This window comes from Crassostrea angulata, chromosome 6 (assembly GCF_025612915.1).
Source record: "Crassostrea angulata isolate pt1a10 chromosome 6, ASM2561291v2, whole genome shotgun sequence".
NCBI lineage: Eukaryota > Metazoa > Mollusca > Bivalvia > Ostreida > Ostreidae > Magallana > Magallana angulata.
In genome coordinates this window covers 26,663,602-26,678,867 of record NC_069116.1, presented here as the reverse complement: position 1 = coordinate 26,678,867, position 15,266 = coordinate 26,663,602, and the positions used below count along the sequence as shown (strand labels likewise).

General features: G+C 32.5%; 1 protein-coding gene across 2 annotated transcripts; it reads right to left on the bottom strand.

Annotated features, from left to right (window-relative positions):
- Positions 1–207: 207 nt before the first annotated feature.
- LOC128190722 (probable arginine--tRNA ligase, mitochondrial) lies at positions 208–8,340 on the bottom strand. Of its 2 annotated transcripts, XM_052862866.1 has the most exons (19): positions 8,264–8,340; positions 7,829–7,938; positions 7,654–7,729; positions 7,326–7,418; positions 6,656–6,747; positions 6,241–6,380; positions 5,990–6,066; positions 5,371–5,455; positions 5,102–5,175; positions 4,337–4,437; positions 3,902–4,009; positions 3,722–3,782; positions 3,285–3,367; positions 2,953–3,098; positions 2,337–2,523; positions 1,410–1,532; positions 937–1,011; positions 633–702; positions 208–352 (listed from the first exon to the last, which is right to left on the bottom strand). In XM_052862866.1, the coding sequence occupies exons 1-19, from the start codon at positions 8,294–8,296 to the stop codon at positions 266–268; spliced, it is 1,821 nt and encodes a 606-aa protein (XP_052718826.1). In that variant the 5' UTR covers positions 8,297–8,340; the 3' UTR covers positions 208–265. The 2 variants fall into 2 exon arrangements, with proteins under 2 accessions (XP_052718826.1, XP_052718827.1); XM_052862867.1 differs by lacking the exons at positions 7,829–7,938; positions 8,264–8,340 and having other exon boundaries at positions 7,644–7,722.
- Positions 8,341–15,266: the final 6,926 nt, after the last annotated feature.

The following is a 15,266-nucleotide window of genomic DNA, read 5'->3' as shown; positions in this document are numbered from 1 at the left end:
AAGTTTTCAATATTAAAAAATTGCATTCATTTACGTACGATTGAGGAAAAAATTATTCCACATTTACCAGTTTTTGTTTATCATATAAAAAATAAGATAAAATGGTTTAGAAAGGGGCAAATTTAACACTGTCAACAATATTTTTAAAATTGGTTGTGCAACTCAAATTCCAAAGTTTTAAAAATGAAAACAACATGAATAAGAATTTTATAATTTATTCAAATGAAAATCTCTCTCTCTCTCACTCTCTCTCTCTCTCTCCAAGTCAAACTTTTTTCATTGGAGGAATTCCCAGAAGTTTGAGAGCATTAGAAAGTGTCTGTCTGGCACAGAAGAACAACAGAAACCGAGCCTGAAAGAGCAGAAATATAAAATGTATATTCCAACAGAACTAAATGAAGAAAATTGACTTGCCTATTTTAATGACAGAAAAATCTTACTACTTATGTATGCAAACACTGTTATAAATAATTTGGTAATGTATACTGGAATATCAACCATTTGTACAGAGACAAAGCTAAACTTATATACAACATATGACGAGACTTACAAATAGATACCACAAAATCAACCATTTGGACAGAAATACATACAAACTCTGGTGTCCCTATATCAACCATTTGTTTACTTACCTCCATCTCTTCCAGTGTTAAACTTTTGTCATTTACTATGTAATTCTTGTACGCCTTTCCTATGAGTGCACTAAAATTAAAGAGATATGTTAAAATTATCTATAAAATTGGGAAAAACATCGTTTTGCAACGGCAATATTAATTCATAATGCAGAGACAAAAGTTGTATGGAAGGTTAATCAGACTATATTTTAATATAAACCAAATTTCTTATTTTATAAAAAATGGCAATTTTGAAGTCTAGAAGTTAATGATACAAGAGGCTTGCTTATGAGTTATTGAAACAAAAGATTCCATGTCTTACACTAGGTGTTCTATGTAATGGTGGATGCAGTAGGACTGACTTTGATTCACTCCTTCATGAATAACTTCTTCCAACCTCAAAAATAAACAAGAATAAAAAATAAAATTGCTCATCAACAACATGGTGAAAAAAACTTCCACACAATTGGCAGTGACATACAGTAAACCAACTTTTATTTGATTGTGAAAATTTTGTGTGAGGTTCACGAGAGCCTCATTGTCGTGAATATTTCTTGCCCCAAACCAGTCATTAAATGTCTCTGGTGTATTGCATTATAGGTAATCTTAATATTTATAGCAAAAATTATTTGCCACGAACAAGATTTTCTTAGGTAAATTGTGAAATAAAGTCGTCACGAATAAAACTTGTGTTACAGTACATAATCCAAGGATAAAACTCACATATATATATGCATGAGGTTTGTGAAAAATTTCCTGTGAAATTTTACAAAATCACTTCATATGTTTTAATACCTCGCTATCTGTGATACAAGTTGTAATGGAAGCGCTGACACCGAAGTTGGATCACTGGAAATCAAATGCTCCATACTAACATCAGGGTTAATGGTTAGCCCCAATGCTGAATTTTCTAACAATCTGTAAATCATTTTTTTTTTAAATAAGTAAAACAGTAAACCACCTCTTGAATGTCAAATGATAAACCATAAAAATCTTTTATTATAAAAGATATAATATTTCATGTATATTTACATTCCACGTATATTTTGCATGTAAAGCTACTGCAGATATAGCACCATAACACAGAAAGGGTACTAAAACGTTAATTTGACAAGTTTTAATTGTGACGTCACAAACGTTGAACGCTGATAAATACAACATCACAAGCGAAAATCAAAGATCACGCTTGTGGCTGTTCGATGGCTCTTCCATTCATTTAAACTTACCCACAGGATAGTACAGTAGTTTTGAGGTATAATTCGCATTTGCGTACAAGGCAAGAATGTAAAAATATGTAAATATAAGCATTAAATCCTTATTTTTTGAAAGATATAGTCTCATAACTGCAACGGTGTGTGCAAACAAATTTTCATAACGCGCTAACGTCGTTATTCAATTGTATGCACACACTGTTGCAGTTATGAGACTATATCTTTCAAAAAATAAGGATTCAATACTTAAATAAATAATTTATAGGACATGATATTTTTAATCGTGTACAAAGATACAAAAGAAAAAATATTTGTTTTTTTTTTTAAGCAAGAATTTTTAAAATGAAAATAAGAACATCACTTTACAGCAAATTAGAATTAGGTGCCATTGTTGCAATGAATTCAAGGATATAAAGAATATGCATAGTATTGATTTCAACAGTGTACAAACTTCATTTCAATCTTTGAACTTTTAACAGATATATGTATTTTTCTGCACATTTATACATACTGACAAAGTCTAGCATGGCAGTACTGTACTGGTATGACATTTCCTTTCCGCCGCTTCCAGCTTCGCACATTCTCTAACTCCGCCTTCCATTTGTAAGGCCTATTGTGATTGGATCGGAGATCTGTGTAAATGAGGTGACTAATGGCCATAGTCAGGGCTCTTTGTTGGAGTTCTGCAGGGTCGCAGTCTGTCAAAACAAAGACTACTGATAGACTTCATATACATGTAACTATTGATAGATATACATACATGAACTGTTAACCAAATTTTCTTTGTGACAACTTTGTTTCTTGATTCAGCACTGACAAACTGGTTCACAGCTACTAAATTATGTACCGTAGGTATTCTTAAACATATGATAAAGTGCTTATTAATGGTTGTATATCTTCTGTTTTAGTTTAAAATTGTATTTATCTGAGAGTGAAATTTTTTCTTTGGTTTCCACAATGTCACAACAACCAAGTGTTACCGCTACTTTGTATAAAAGTATACACATAAGCAAACTCATTTATAGGGCGAATCTGCTCTTTTTCTAGCTGTTTTCCTTTCTTCTATGAGAAAACAAAACTAAAAGTCAAAATACAATCAATTAATGACTAATTTAAAACACATTCACCTTCTTTGGAGTACTTGTGGTCATGATGCTGCATAGACTCTAACATGGCATTGGATAAGTCCTCAATAATATCTCTCAACAGTAAGACTTTTCCTTCTCTAGTACTGAGGCCCTCAATTTGTCCAAACAACCGGTAAAAGTCAACACTGCCAAAATTATTGTTTAAATATCATCTATCATTTCATCATCACAGAATCATAATAAAGATTTTGGCTCAACAGCTAATTAGTCAAACGACTTCTCCATGAAAAAGATAAAAACTAATTTTTTATGATGAAATATATTCATGGGATAAGACATTTGAATAGGTACAAAAAAATGCTATTTATTACCCTTTACTCCAAGACTGTGAGGGCTCCATTATGTTCAACAAATTCAAGAGGTTTGTGAAGTGCCCATCTTGTCTCTCATCAACCTGAAAAAAAACAAAATTTTATTGCTTACATGTACATGCACATAAATGATTTTGAATCAGTAGTTTTAATACTTGAGTCGAAAATTAAAAAGTTTATAGACTACAAACTTATTGAGAATCATAACACACAGGTGTCTCTTACTTTTACAGAAATATAATAAACACTGTGTACATATATTCAAACAATATATTTCCAAATTCCAATCCTGAAATTAAGACAACTTATCACAGGTGATGTTTGAGCTAAAATTCAGTACATTGTTATTTCATCAGCAATATTTGCTTATGAATGTAAATGCTAGACAAAAGAGCATTAATTTTCTAATTCTCAATCAATTTTCATTTCATACATACCACATACTGTAGGGCATCCATTCCATATCTTTTCTTTCTTTCAAGTGCACCTGCTATATCTCTGAATCATATGAAAATGTAAATTAAATCAATAATATCAGTATCATTTTGTTAATATATAAAGAGAAATGTCACTTTGTGATGGATTAACAGGTTCCTTTGATAATTAACAACAAATACCTTGTGATGTACACAGAGGTTCCGTCCTGCTTCTGCAGCACCACCTCCCTCCTGCTGCCAGTCTTTGGACACTGGTACACTGCCAGAACAAGGTCGGTGGAGTCAGGTCTGCCAAGTCAAAAAGTCTCATTTTGTTTTATCATAAAAATTATAAGCTCTGTGGGGCTTATTTATAATTCAAATTATCTTGTGGAACTGTCATTTAAAGGGAATAAAAATATGAAATCTGAATTCTAAATTAACTTTTAGCAATCTGAATATCTGATCAAGAAAATGAAGTAAAACTACAACCATTCATTTACCTATTAATCATCAAAAGGTATGTGCAATCTACACATATTATCATATATAAATGTACATATGATGAAAGTATTCAGATAACTTTGTTGCAGTCACTGACTTTCAGTCCCTCGTTTGGAGCACACTAAATCCTACCTTTCAATGCAGCCTTTTTCCTCCAGACGATCTATGACCTCTGTACTCTTGTTGTAGTACATGGACTCCCCCTCATACACATCAAACTCCACTCCAAGCATCTATAAAAAATAAATCCTTCCAAGTACATGTAACATACAGATTATGATAGTTTTAATGTTGTTAAATCTGAATCATTTCATTCGGTGTAGTAGTGGACTGAACAGCATACATGTACATTAATTTACATTCTCTGCTTTAAAACTGAATGCATACAATTACACATGTAAATACATGAATAATTATATCAACACATTGTCCCATTCAAAAAAAAAATAAATAGATGTACGTTAATGATATAGTTAAGTAGGGTACAAAGAATGATAAATAAAAAGTTCTTTTACATCATTTACACTGTAGTTAAAATCAAATTATTCAGTAAAGAATTGTCACCAGTAACATCATGTGGTCTCATATACACTTACTGATCCTGGGACAACTTATAAGTACTGAGTTTTTATAAATAAGTCACAGGTATGCCCTTTAATTTCAATTTGCACTTTCAAAAATTTGCAAGATCGTCTCACCATTCATGCTGATCCCAAAGATGTGTTCAGCAGAATGGGTGCTCTCGAGCATTTGCTAAAATCCCTTATTAATATACCTACGACATAAATTTGGGAAAGCGCTCGCTAGCTCTTGCCCTGGTGAACACACCTCTACATCTATCACCATGCATGCCTGATTTCATCAACTCTTTATTATGTGTCCAAGAGATGAACTCACTTTATACAGTTTCTTATACTCCGAGATACTTATTTCCCGGAACTTCTGCCACAGTTTCAGATAATCCTGGTTTCCTACAACAAGTATGTGTAATCTATAGAATCAATTATGAAATGAAAATATGATTTTTCACCACTTACCACAGTACATGATAAATGTCATTGTGACTAGGAAATGTAAAAGTACAAGTATTCATAACCAACACAATTCATATGAAAGATGATTTACATGCAATGTTCCTCAGGTGAAGAATACAGGTAGATTAATACCTTGTTCTAAGTGTCTGTTGATTTCAGAGGCCCTTGCTGTCAAAGTGGGGTCATTTTTTATCTCCTTATTGGCTCTGACATACACCTAAAAGAGTTAGAACCATGAAATGATGGAGGAGGCAAGATAGTTTGTAAATTCTGTATATATATGTATTACACATACAGTAAATACAGTAAAACACGCTTATAACGAAGTGTCAGGGACAGGTGATTATACTTCGTTATAAGCGAAATTCGTTATATCCGTCAAGTTTACAACATATTTTATAGTCATGGGGAATGAAAGTCACTTCGCTGTAAGCGTCAAATCATTGTAAGCGTGTTTGCTATAACCGTGTTTTACTGTAATATCCTCTTTTGAGATGATAATATGAAGATTGGATATACATCAGAAAACAGTACATGCACTGATAGTCATTCTCAATGGTTATAAAGACCAGTTGATCTCTCAGTAGGTTGGACATGCAAATTTGTTTAAAACAAGGTCTTATGGTTTCTCAATCAGCAGAAATCTACTCAAACAAATATTTTATGATTTTCCTTCTATTTTCAGGTTTTCAGTAAAATTTTTAAAAAGTGAAAATAATTATAAAATTAAAATAATTTACAAGGTACATACTTCACTCAAGTGAGCAAGAGCATTACTTTCCAGTGAGGTTTCATCACCAAATCTTTCATATCCGCTCAATAAAACACCTACAAAACAAAGTAGAGTCAAACTTCAAAAAGTTCAACATCTTAAAGTGTAATTACATGCTATTCCAACAGAGAGTGAACTTTTCTTTTTTTTAAACACAGAGTATCAAAACAAATGGTACATGTACATGAAAATGATTTTAAATGTTTTATTTCTGACATACTGTGGCTTACCAAACTGTGTTCCCCAGTCTCCCAGGTAGTTGACCCTCACAACATCGTGTCCCGCAGCTTGGTATAAATTACACAGGGAATTCCCAATCACAGTCGAACGTAGGTGACCCTCGTGGAACTCTTTTGCAATATTGGGGGAACTATGGAGAAAGAATGAATAATCACATGTAGATTCATATGAAGATAATCTTTTGTCAATCTAATCAAAATAAGAATTTGCCTATGCACCTTCGCTGGTTTTTGATACGTTGCTTCAACAAGATGTATCGAAAACAGACAGCAGATAAAACATGTTAACTAGATTGTTCTTTCATAGCATTCATACAATTTAATATTGCATTAGTTCACTACAACAACTGACAATCAAACTTTGAAGCACATAGATTTTTAAGTGATAAGTGCTATAAATTGGGACCTGAAATCCACGAGAATCTTCAGCTTTTTGCTGCCTATGTTTTCTGTTTTACCATACTGATCCCTTCTCCTACACACTTCCTTTAGCACCTCCTGAATCCAGAAAAAAGAGAGAATAAGGAATACTGTAGATTGGCAAATAATTGTAAATGGTTTTAATTTCACTGTGTTCGCGATTTATCATTTTTCCGCGAAATTAAACCCGTCGTAAATACTAACATAAGTTTTTATTACTTGACAATGCTTATAATTTGATTAACTGGTTTTCGTGGAGCGTGAAATTAAAACCATCGCGATTGGTATTGTTTGAGAAATCGTGAAATTTTAACACCGTGGAATTAAAACGACTTACAGTAAATAGCAACTCAGATTGTGTCTTCTAATTTAACTATGACAAATCTAACTTGAAGTCTTAAGTTACAGTATGCACATGTACCAGTAAATGCAGTCATTTCTGAAACCAGCAGCCAGTCTAATGTTTAACAAGCCTGATGCTTTGCTTGAGAATTTGCAAGATAATTTTAGATTGGTCAAGAAATTCAGTAATGTGACATGCATATATATTGTATGTACACAAAAAGATTGTTGAAATATCTCAATGAATTTTTAACCTAAAATTCAAAACTGATATCTTAATCAGATACTTTTATCAATATGCATGAAATCCTTACCTGCATAAACTTCTGAGGGTTCACCATAAAATGGATTTCCTGTCCTTTGTGATAAGACATTACATTTTCAAACTCTGGATTCTTATCAAACACCTTCAATTAATTAAAGCAAGGCACATGATTCATATGCGATGTATATGTAGCACGTTGCTATGTTTCAAAATGATTGTTTTGCTCAATTCTAGTGGTTTTTTAAATATGGTCAAAAAGCTTAAGCCAAATTTACTTCAGATGTACTGAGTTAAGTGAATACATATACTTACAAATTTGATGGAACAATCAACATGCATTATACACATTTTCACAGTTTACATGTACCTGTACTTACAACATTTTCCAAATCTGGTTTCGATAATTGCATTAATTCTTGCAGTTTTTTCCTGTTTACACACACAGATGGGAGTCTTTAAAGAAAAAAGAAAACTGTTAATCAGTTTTTCTTTAGTAATAGTGATTTTTAATAAATAATGCTAAAATGTTATTCAAATTCAACACATACATACTTGTCATTGGTATATTTGAGATTTCCATGGCCTGCAATGAAGTAAACTTCATTCGCTAATTCCTTTTCAGTAATTCCAGCCTTACAGCTTCTTGCCAGAGCATTGGCGATCTATAAATTAATAAGCGACAAAATAAAATGAATTTATTCTGGTTCCGAAATAGCTGTTGTTTTCCTGATTTGTTTTTCAACAATTTTGATATTTGTCGCGCAAGGAAAAACGATTTTGACATTTGATATTATTCCAAAAAAAACATCGAAAAAATTTGCGTGTCTAATTTATTCGCTACTTAACCCTCCCCCCCCCCCCCCCCATCAGAGGACACATGACAATCGAACAATTGATCGTGACTCACATCATATATAAATCAAAAACATGGTAAATGTTTTGTAAAATGACACAAATTGATGCTTATGCTTTATGTTTTGTTACTACCTTCTTAGAAACTAATCTTTTAAAGTATGACATTTTCTCATGTACTTTTCATGGGCGCAGACATTTTTAAAATCCCCGGATCATTATCAGGTCGAGCCCGATCTACTTTCAGATTCGGTTCGCGATAGCTTTTTCGAAATAAAAAAAGACCTTAAAGACCATAGATTCAGTCTAATTTTTATTCAGTTCTGTGGTTTGGTTTGAACTTATTTTATTGTAATATGATTACAATGGGATCGGGCACAAGTTCTAAAACTTATTTAGCCCTTCTCCCCATACAATAATTTCACATACAAATTTTTTTACATGCAACACATGTTTTGTTTTGTTTTGAACATATTTTATTGATTAAACAAAAGGATCAGAAACAAGTTCTAACAACTTACAAGTTTCTCTCCTTAAATATAACAATAGTTGTCATGCATATGAATATAGAACAAAAGAAAATATAATATTGATATACACAAAGAAATATTATTTAAATCTCAAGGATTCGCCTATAAACTTTTGTACAGAAGCAAAAATGCTTTTGTTGATATGTAAAGGAAGGTTGTTGTTGCCATATAAAAGTAAATCAGTATCAATATTGACTAAATCTAACATAAACAATTGATCGAACTTGTTGTTTCTCGCTCTATAGTATTTTTTACAAGAAAAAAAGAAATGATACACATCTTCTGTTTGACCACATAAACACAACGGATTATTTATAATATTACGTTTACAAAGATCATAGTTTAATACACAGTTATATCTCAGCTTTGTATGAATAATGTTGGTACAGCGTTTACCAAAAAATAAATAAATAGGGGGTTTCGTAACTTTAGGCATATGTTTGCAAAACAAATTGATTGGGGTGGCTGTTCTGGCTTCTATATTTAGTGAATTCCATTGGTTGACAGCATTGGGTACAAATGATTTTTTATGTAAATCTAACCTGCCCTTAGGAACATTAAACTGATCCTTGTTTCATGTGTTGTATCGCGATATATTTTCCCTCTTGTTAGGAATAATATCACATAAATAATCAGGCAGACTCCCCATGTTAAATTTGAACATAGTTTTCATCTTGGCGATATATCGTCTGGTTTGTAAAATTTCCCACCCTGTTTCTAAGTAAAGCGCTTCCCTTGGTACAAAAAATTGGCAACCCAGTGACAATTCGTGCAGCACACAATTGAACCTTTTCAAGTTTGTCTGCATCATGCACAGAACAGCCATCCCACACAATCGAAGCATATTCAAGGGCAGGTCTAATGAATGAAATGCATAATTTAGAGAGATGCTCTCTACCCATGATTTATACTTAAGTTTTTTTAAGAGTTGTAATTTTTTGTATGCAGAGTTTACAATACCATCAATGTATTCAGACCAGCTGAGATTTTGCGATAATAAAAGTCCTAAATGGCGATGGGTCGAGACAAACTCTAGTCTATCGCCTTCAAAAAATAATTTAGGTAAAACAGAGTTATGCTTCTTAGTAAAAAAAAACAACCTTTGTTTTTGATGAATTGAATTTAAGAAGCCACTTTTTGGACCACGATTCCAAAATTTTTAAATCACGATTTAAGATATATTCAATGTTAAGTATGTTGTTTGAAGAATATTGAAGCGAACTGTCATCAGCAAATAATCTACACAATGATAACATATTAACCGCCACATCATTGACATATATAAAAAAAAAAGAGGTCCTAATACAGATCCCTGAGGTACACCTACTGAAATTTCTGATTTGCTTGACAAAAGATCTTTATACATAACTTTTTGGGACCTTTGACTTAAGTAACTAGAAAACCACTTAAGAAGATCACCACATACTCCATAGGTTTGTAACTTGAATAAAAGGCCGCTATGACTCTGTCAAATGCCTTTGACAGATCACAAAAAATCATGCATGAAAATTTACCTTCATCAATATTTTGAACAATGCTGTGACACGTTTCTAGTAGTTGATAAATAGTGGAATGACCTGGTAAACAACCGGCTTGATATCGATAAAATAAATTGTTCCTATGAAAATAGTTGTACACATGTTTAAAAACGATTCTTTCCATAATTTTACTAACACATGATAACAAAGATACCGGTCTATAATTAGAAACCAATGACGGATCATCTTTTTTGAATAGAGGAATAACCTGAGCAATTTTCCAAAAACATGGAAAAGTATTATCAACAAGTGATCTATTAAATAACAATGTAAGTGGTTTTACAATAGTAAAAAGGGTTGCCTTCAACATTTTGTGGCTAACCAAATCAGGACCAATTGCTTTATTAACAGGTAATATTGAAATAATGTCTAACACTTCTTGTTCATTTATATAAATATTACAAAGTGTTTCTCTACATAAACTATACATATTAGGTAAAGCCGCATTCTTATTGTCTACAGAAGAAATAGAAGAAAAATATGTATTAAGAGATTCGATCTTCCCAATATCTGAATAAACAAACTTGGTTGTACCGTTTACATTAGAAATTTGAATAGGTGGTAATTCCGTTGAAAGCTTCATATGAAATGAGTATCTCATCAGCTTCCAGTATAACTTAGTATTATTTTTGCTTGAATCATTTAAATACGTTTCTATATTGTCATAATAATTTGAGATAGCGTGTTTTTTCATATTGTTGACTGCAACACATAAAATGTCAAATATTAATATGTGTATAAATATAAAGATTCGAAATGATTTACATTAAAGTTTCAGATGGCACATTTTGATGCAAATGTCAATATGTAATCAATTTTTTTTTGATTTTTAAATAAAAATGTGAACTAAGGAAAACAAGTGATCATTCACAGTTTACTCAGTTTGTGCAAAATATGTGTATTAACAATATTAAATCGCCAATGCTAAATGTATTATCATATAACTCGTCTCTAGCTTCAGCATGTTTAGTACATTAGAAAAAATGATGATACGTACCTTCAATCTTTCCACATATCATTGGCGTCGGAAGCAAATTGAAAGGGGGGGGGGGGGGCGCTAGACTAATCCTCAGAAATCTTGACAAGCAAAATAAAACAAAAAACTAATTCCCAAATCAGGAAAATTCCAATCCGTGGGTGGGGGGGGGGGTATACCTATTGTTCCAAATAAAAATTTAACCCCCCCCCCCCCCCCAAATCATGAAATTGCTAATCCGGGGTGGGGGGGGGGGGGGGCTAGTAGTATGCGTATGACTCCAACTTCTCATTATTTCCATCTTTTCAAGGTAAATTTAGGAACAATTATCTTTGTTGCGAAAAAAAAGGGGGCTGAACCTTTTATAATGCTATATGCCTAATGGTTAGGTCTAACTTTGCAAAAAAGGTGGGGGAGGGGGGCTAAACCCCCCCCCCCCCCCAGCCACCCCCCCCCCACCCCCGGTTCCGACGCCTATGCTTATACATAAAAGACTTTTAACAATATCAAATTTGAATAACTCGCACTTTAGTATGCAGTTATGGCATAGTTTAGTGTGAATTACTCGAATTGAATCCTGTCTCCAAAAGAAAAATGTTTTTTTTTGTTTGTTTTTTGCGTTTAAAATATCGTCACAGGTAATAGCATTAGTTAATGTCTTGAGTGAATCAAGCTCCCTGATATTCAAAGGTAGAAAATTTCATTTGCGCATAACAGTTGGAACTAATGATGATTTGTGTACTTTGGGTAAGTAGTAATCTTGAGAATTTCTCATAGTATAGTTTGACATAGTACAACGTTTATCAGGGAAAAGATGAACTTAATGTGCTCCAGCCTACTTTGAAGTAAAGAGAGTCTTTAGAGGCAAATATCGGTTACTATTTTGGCAGCAGATAATTGAGAATTTCTCATAGTATAGTTTGACATAGTACAACGTTTATCAGGGAAAAGATGAACTTAATGTGCTCCAGCCTACTTTGAAGTAAAGAGAGTCTTTAGAGGCAAATATCGGTTACTATTTTGGCAGCAGATAATTGTACATGTACTTGTTCGAGCTTTTCTGAGTCATCGAGAGAACACCCTCCCCGAACCTCTGAAGCATATTCCAAATGTGGCCTGATAAAGGATATGTACATAAAAGAAATTGACTTTTAGTTTAATTCATTTTTGAGTTTTTTTCATTAGATTTAACTTTTTATGTGTTTTTGCTATTGTAATAACGATGTATGTCGTCCATTTTAGGTTTTCAGAAAAAGTTATTCCTAGGTGCTAGACACAAATTGAACAGGGCAATTTTGAAAACTCAGAGAAGGATATTCGGTTACATTTTTTGTGTTAAAATACACAGCTTTTGTTTTTGTTCGGTTAGATTTAAGAAGCCATTTTTGGAGACTATTTCGAGAGTTCTGCGAGATCCTTATCTAAATTATTTACAATAAATTTTAAATTATTAGAAGAATCTTGTAAACTATTATCGCCAGCAAAAAGTCTTCAAAAAGTAAGCATATTATCAGCTACATCATTCACAAATATTAAAAATAACAGAGGTCGTAGTACTGATCCTTGCGGAACCCCTGAATGTAAAGTATTAACTTTTGAATATGAATCACTGTACAAAACAGTCCTATTTTACACATAACGGCCTTAAATTGAATATTTTGTTGTGTTATTTTTTTTATTCTGTCGTTTAGTCTAAATCACAAGATATTCACCAAATTATTTTGTTTAAAATATTGTTTTTATAACTCAATAAAAGATAGGATTATTTATTATCGTTGGCCATGAATTTACGTGCAGTTGCGTCCTTGAAGCTGTGATTTCCTCTAAATTCATGAAATTTGATGTCCATGAAGACAAAGGTATGAATGAAACACTACTGACTTATAATTCCTTGTTTGTCCTTTTAAAAACCACCGATAACCCCCCCCCCCCAATAAAACAGCAACAACAGGTTCTTCAATATATCTACATGTAAATTAATTCGCCAGTTGATTACAGAAAATTCAAAATTAAAACGTATGGGTAAATAAAGTACTCGGTGATGAACCTTCTATTGCTGTCTATTTCTAATAAATTATCAGAACAGGCCTCATGATTATAGAGCATTTTGAAATTAAGTCCAGTTTTTCAACCATTCATAAAACGAATACTTCTCTTAAGATTACGCTTTGAATTAGTAACTATCAACACGATATAGAGACAAATTGTAAAAGCTTTTTTTGGATGCTTTGTCGGCCAATGTTTTTAACAACCATGAATTGTATGATGATACTTTTTCAGTAGAAATTCTACAAAAAAACCACTAGTTCGTTTAGTCTTGCTTTCAAAATTTAGGCATTTGCCTGTATAACTGTCCCGGTGTTATATAGTGCCTTTTCCCCCTAGCCATCTTTCCCCCCGGAAAAATGGCTACATAGCAGTTCTTCCCCCCGGAAAAATGGTTATATAGCAGTTTTTCCCCCACGGAAAGCTGACTATATAGTGGGCTTTCCCCCTTTTTATAGCCAGATTACCCCCACGGAAAACCTACTATATAGAAGATTTTCCCCCATTTTTACTTTCCGGCCATGTTTATTGCGGACCATTCGTGACAATAATTTGCAATAACTGATATGATATTAATTTCTCACAAAAAAAGGATAGTTATGGCATTTATTCATACATAGAATAAAATACATGGTTTTTCAACCCCAAATATGAACTAAGGCATGCGCCTTCATAACATGCATGTGTCATCATCGTTTATTTCACCTGTTCTCACCCCTTTTTGGTACACCGTTTACACGGATTTCGGAATACCTCGAATCTTTTTCATCTAATCGATGCTTATGTACAGTTTTGACTTCGACGTTATAAACACGCGAGAACACATTTGAGTGAAAATTCGCCGGTTTGGAAATTTAATTTTCCAATGTATTACCATCAATGTATAAGCTTCTCCCAGGGAATTAACTGACCAATCTTGACTTAATTTTGTAGAGGAAGGGAATAAAAAGTGGAAATGTATTTCTCCCTTCGTCCAAAAGGCTTTCAATTTTAAATTAATACTGTTAGAAATGACGATCTTAAAAACAATTATATATTTCTTCTTCTAAATATCAAAAGGGAGACAGGGTGCAATGATATGATGAGAAACTGAAATGTTTTAGTTTTACTTTGATTGATGGGGTTCTCAATCATGGTTCAGGGGTACTAACTTTATGTTTATATTGTCACTCACTATTTGCTAATTTTTCCACTTTTAAGTTTGCAACGTGATTTTTAAATATACAATTTGGAAAAAAATGCTATATAAATCAAGATATACGATTCAATTACCTAAAACATTTATACTGTTTGTTTCATATTTTTGTAATTAAGACTTATTTGCCAATGTGTACCATATTATTTCTTCGAACAATTAAACAACGGTAATTAAAAAAACAAAACAAAAACAAAAAACAACCAACACATATATTGTGATGAGCTGACTTTTTTTTAAATACAAGCTTGTTCTTCTAATCAACTAACAAGGAAAAAAGTCGTATATGCGCTTAGGTTGGTTATTATTTTTTTTTTCGGTTTCTCCTTTTATGAATAAAAGTTCATTGATTTATTAATCTAATTATTTATTATATCATTAGTCATCTTATGAATTGATTAAATGTTTGGAAGAATAATGAATTTTACCCGCGTACCTTTTTAAAAAATGTTGTTCGTAAATTAAAAAAAAAAGCAGCAGAATTAAACGTAATTTTCAATCATTTTGATAAAGAAATATATGAGTGATTGTGTATTTTTAAATAATGTTTTACTTTTAAATGACCGTAAAAATATGTTCATGTGGTCATCTATAGTTTTTTAGATATGGGGCCCTAAAAAATACGTATTCTTTATAATTGGATTTCAAACATCGGCCTCGAAAACAACAAAGGCTCCTACCCTGCATGGGGGCTTAAATTTTCGATGTCATCTTCTAGTGGTATACCTCTAGCTCTGTGAAAATATGGTTAATTGGTCATCTCTAGAATTTGAGATTCGGGTCCCCACCTGGTAAACCACTGCCACTATAAAAATATGGTGATATGGTCATCTCTAGTTTATGAGACATTGGA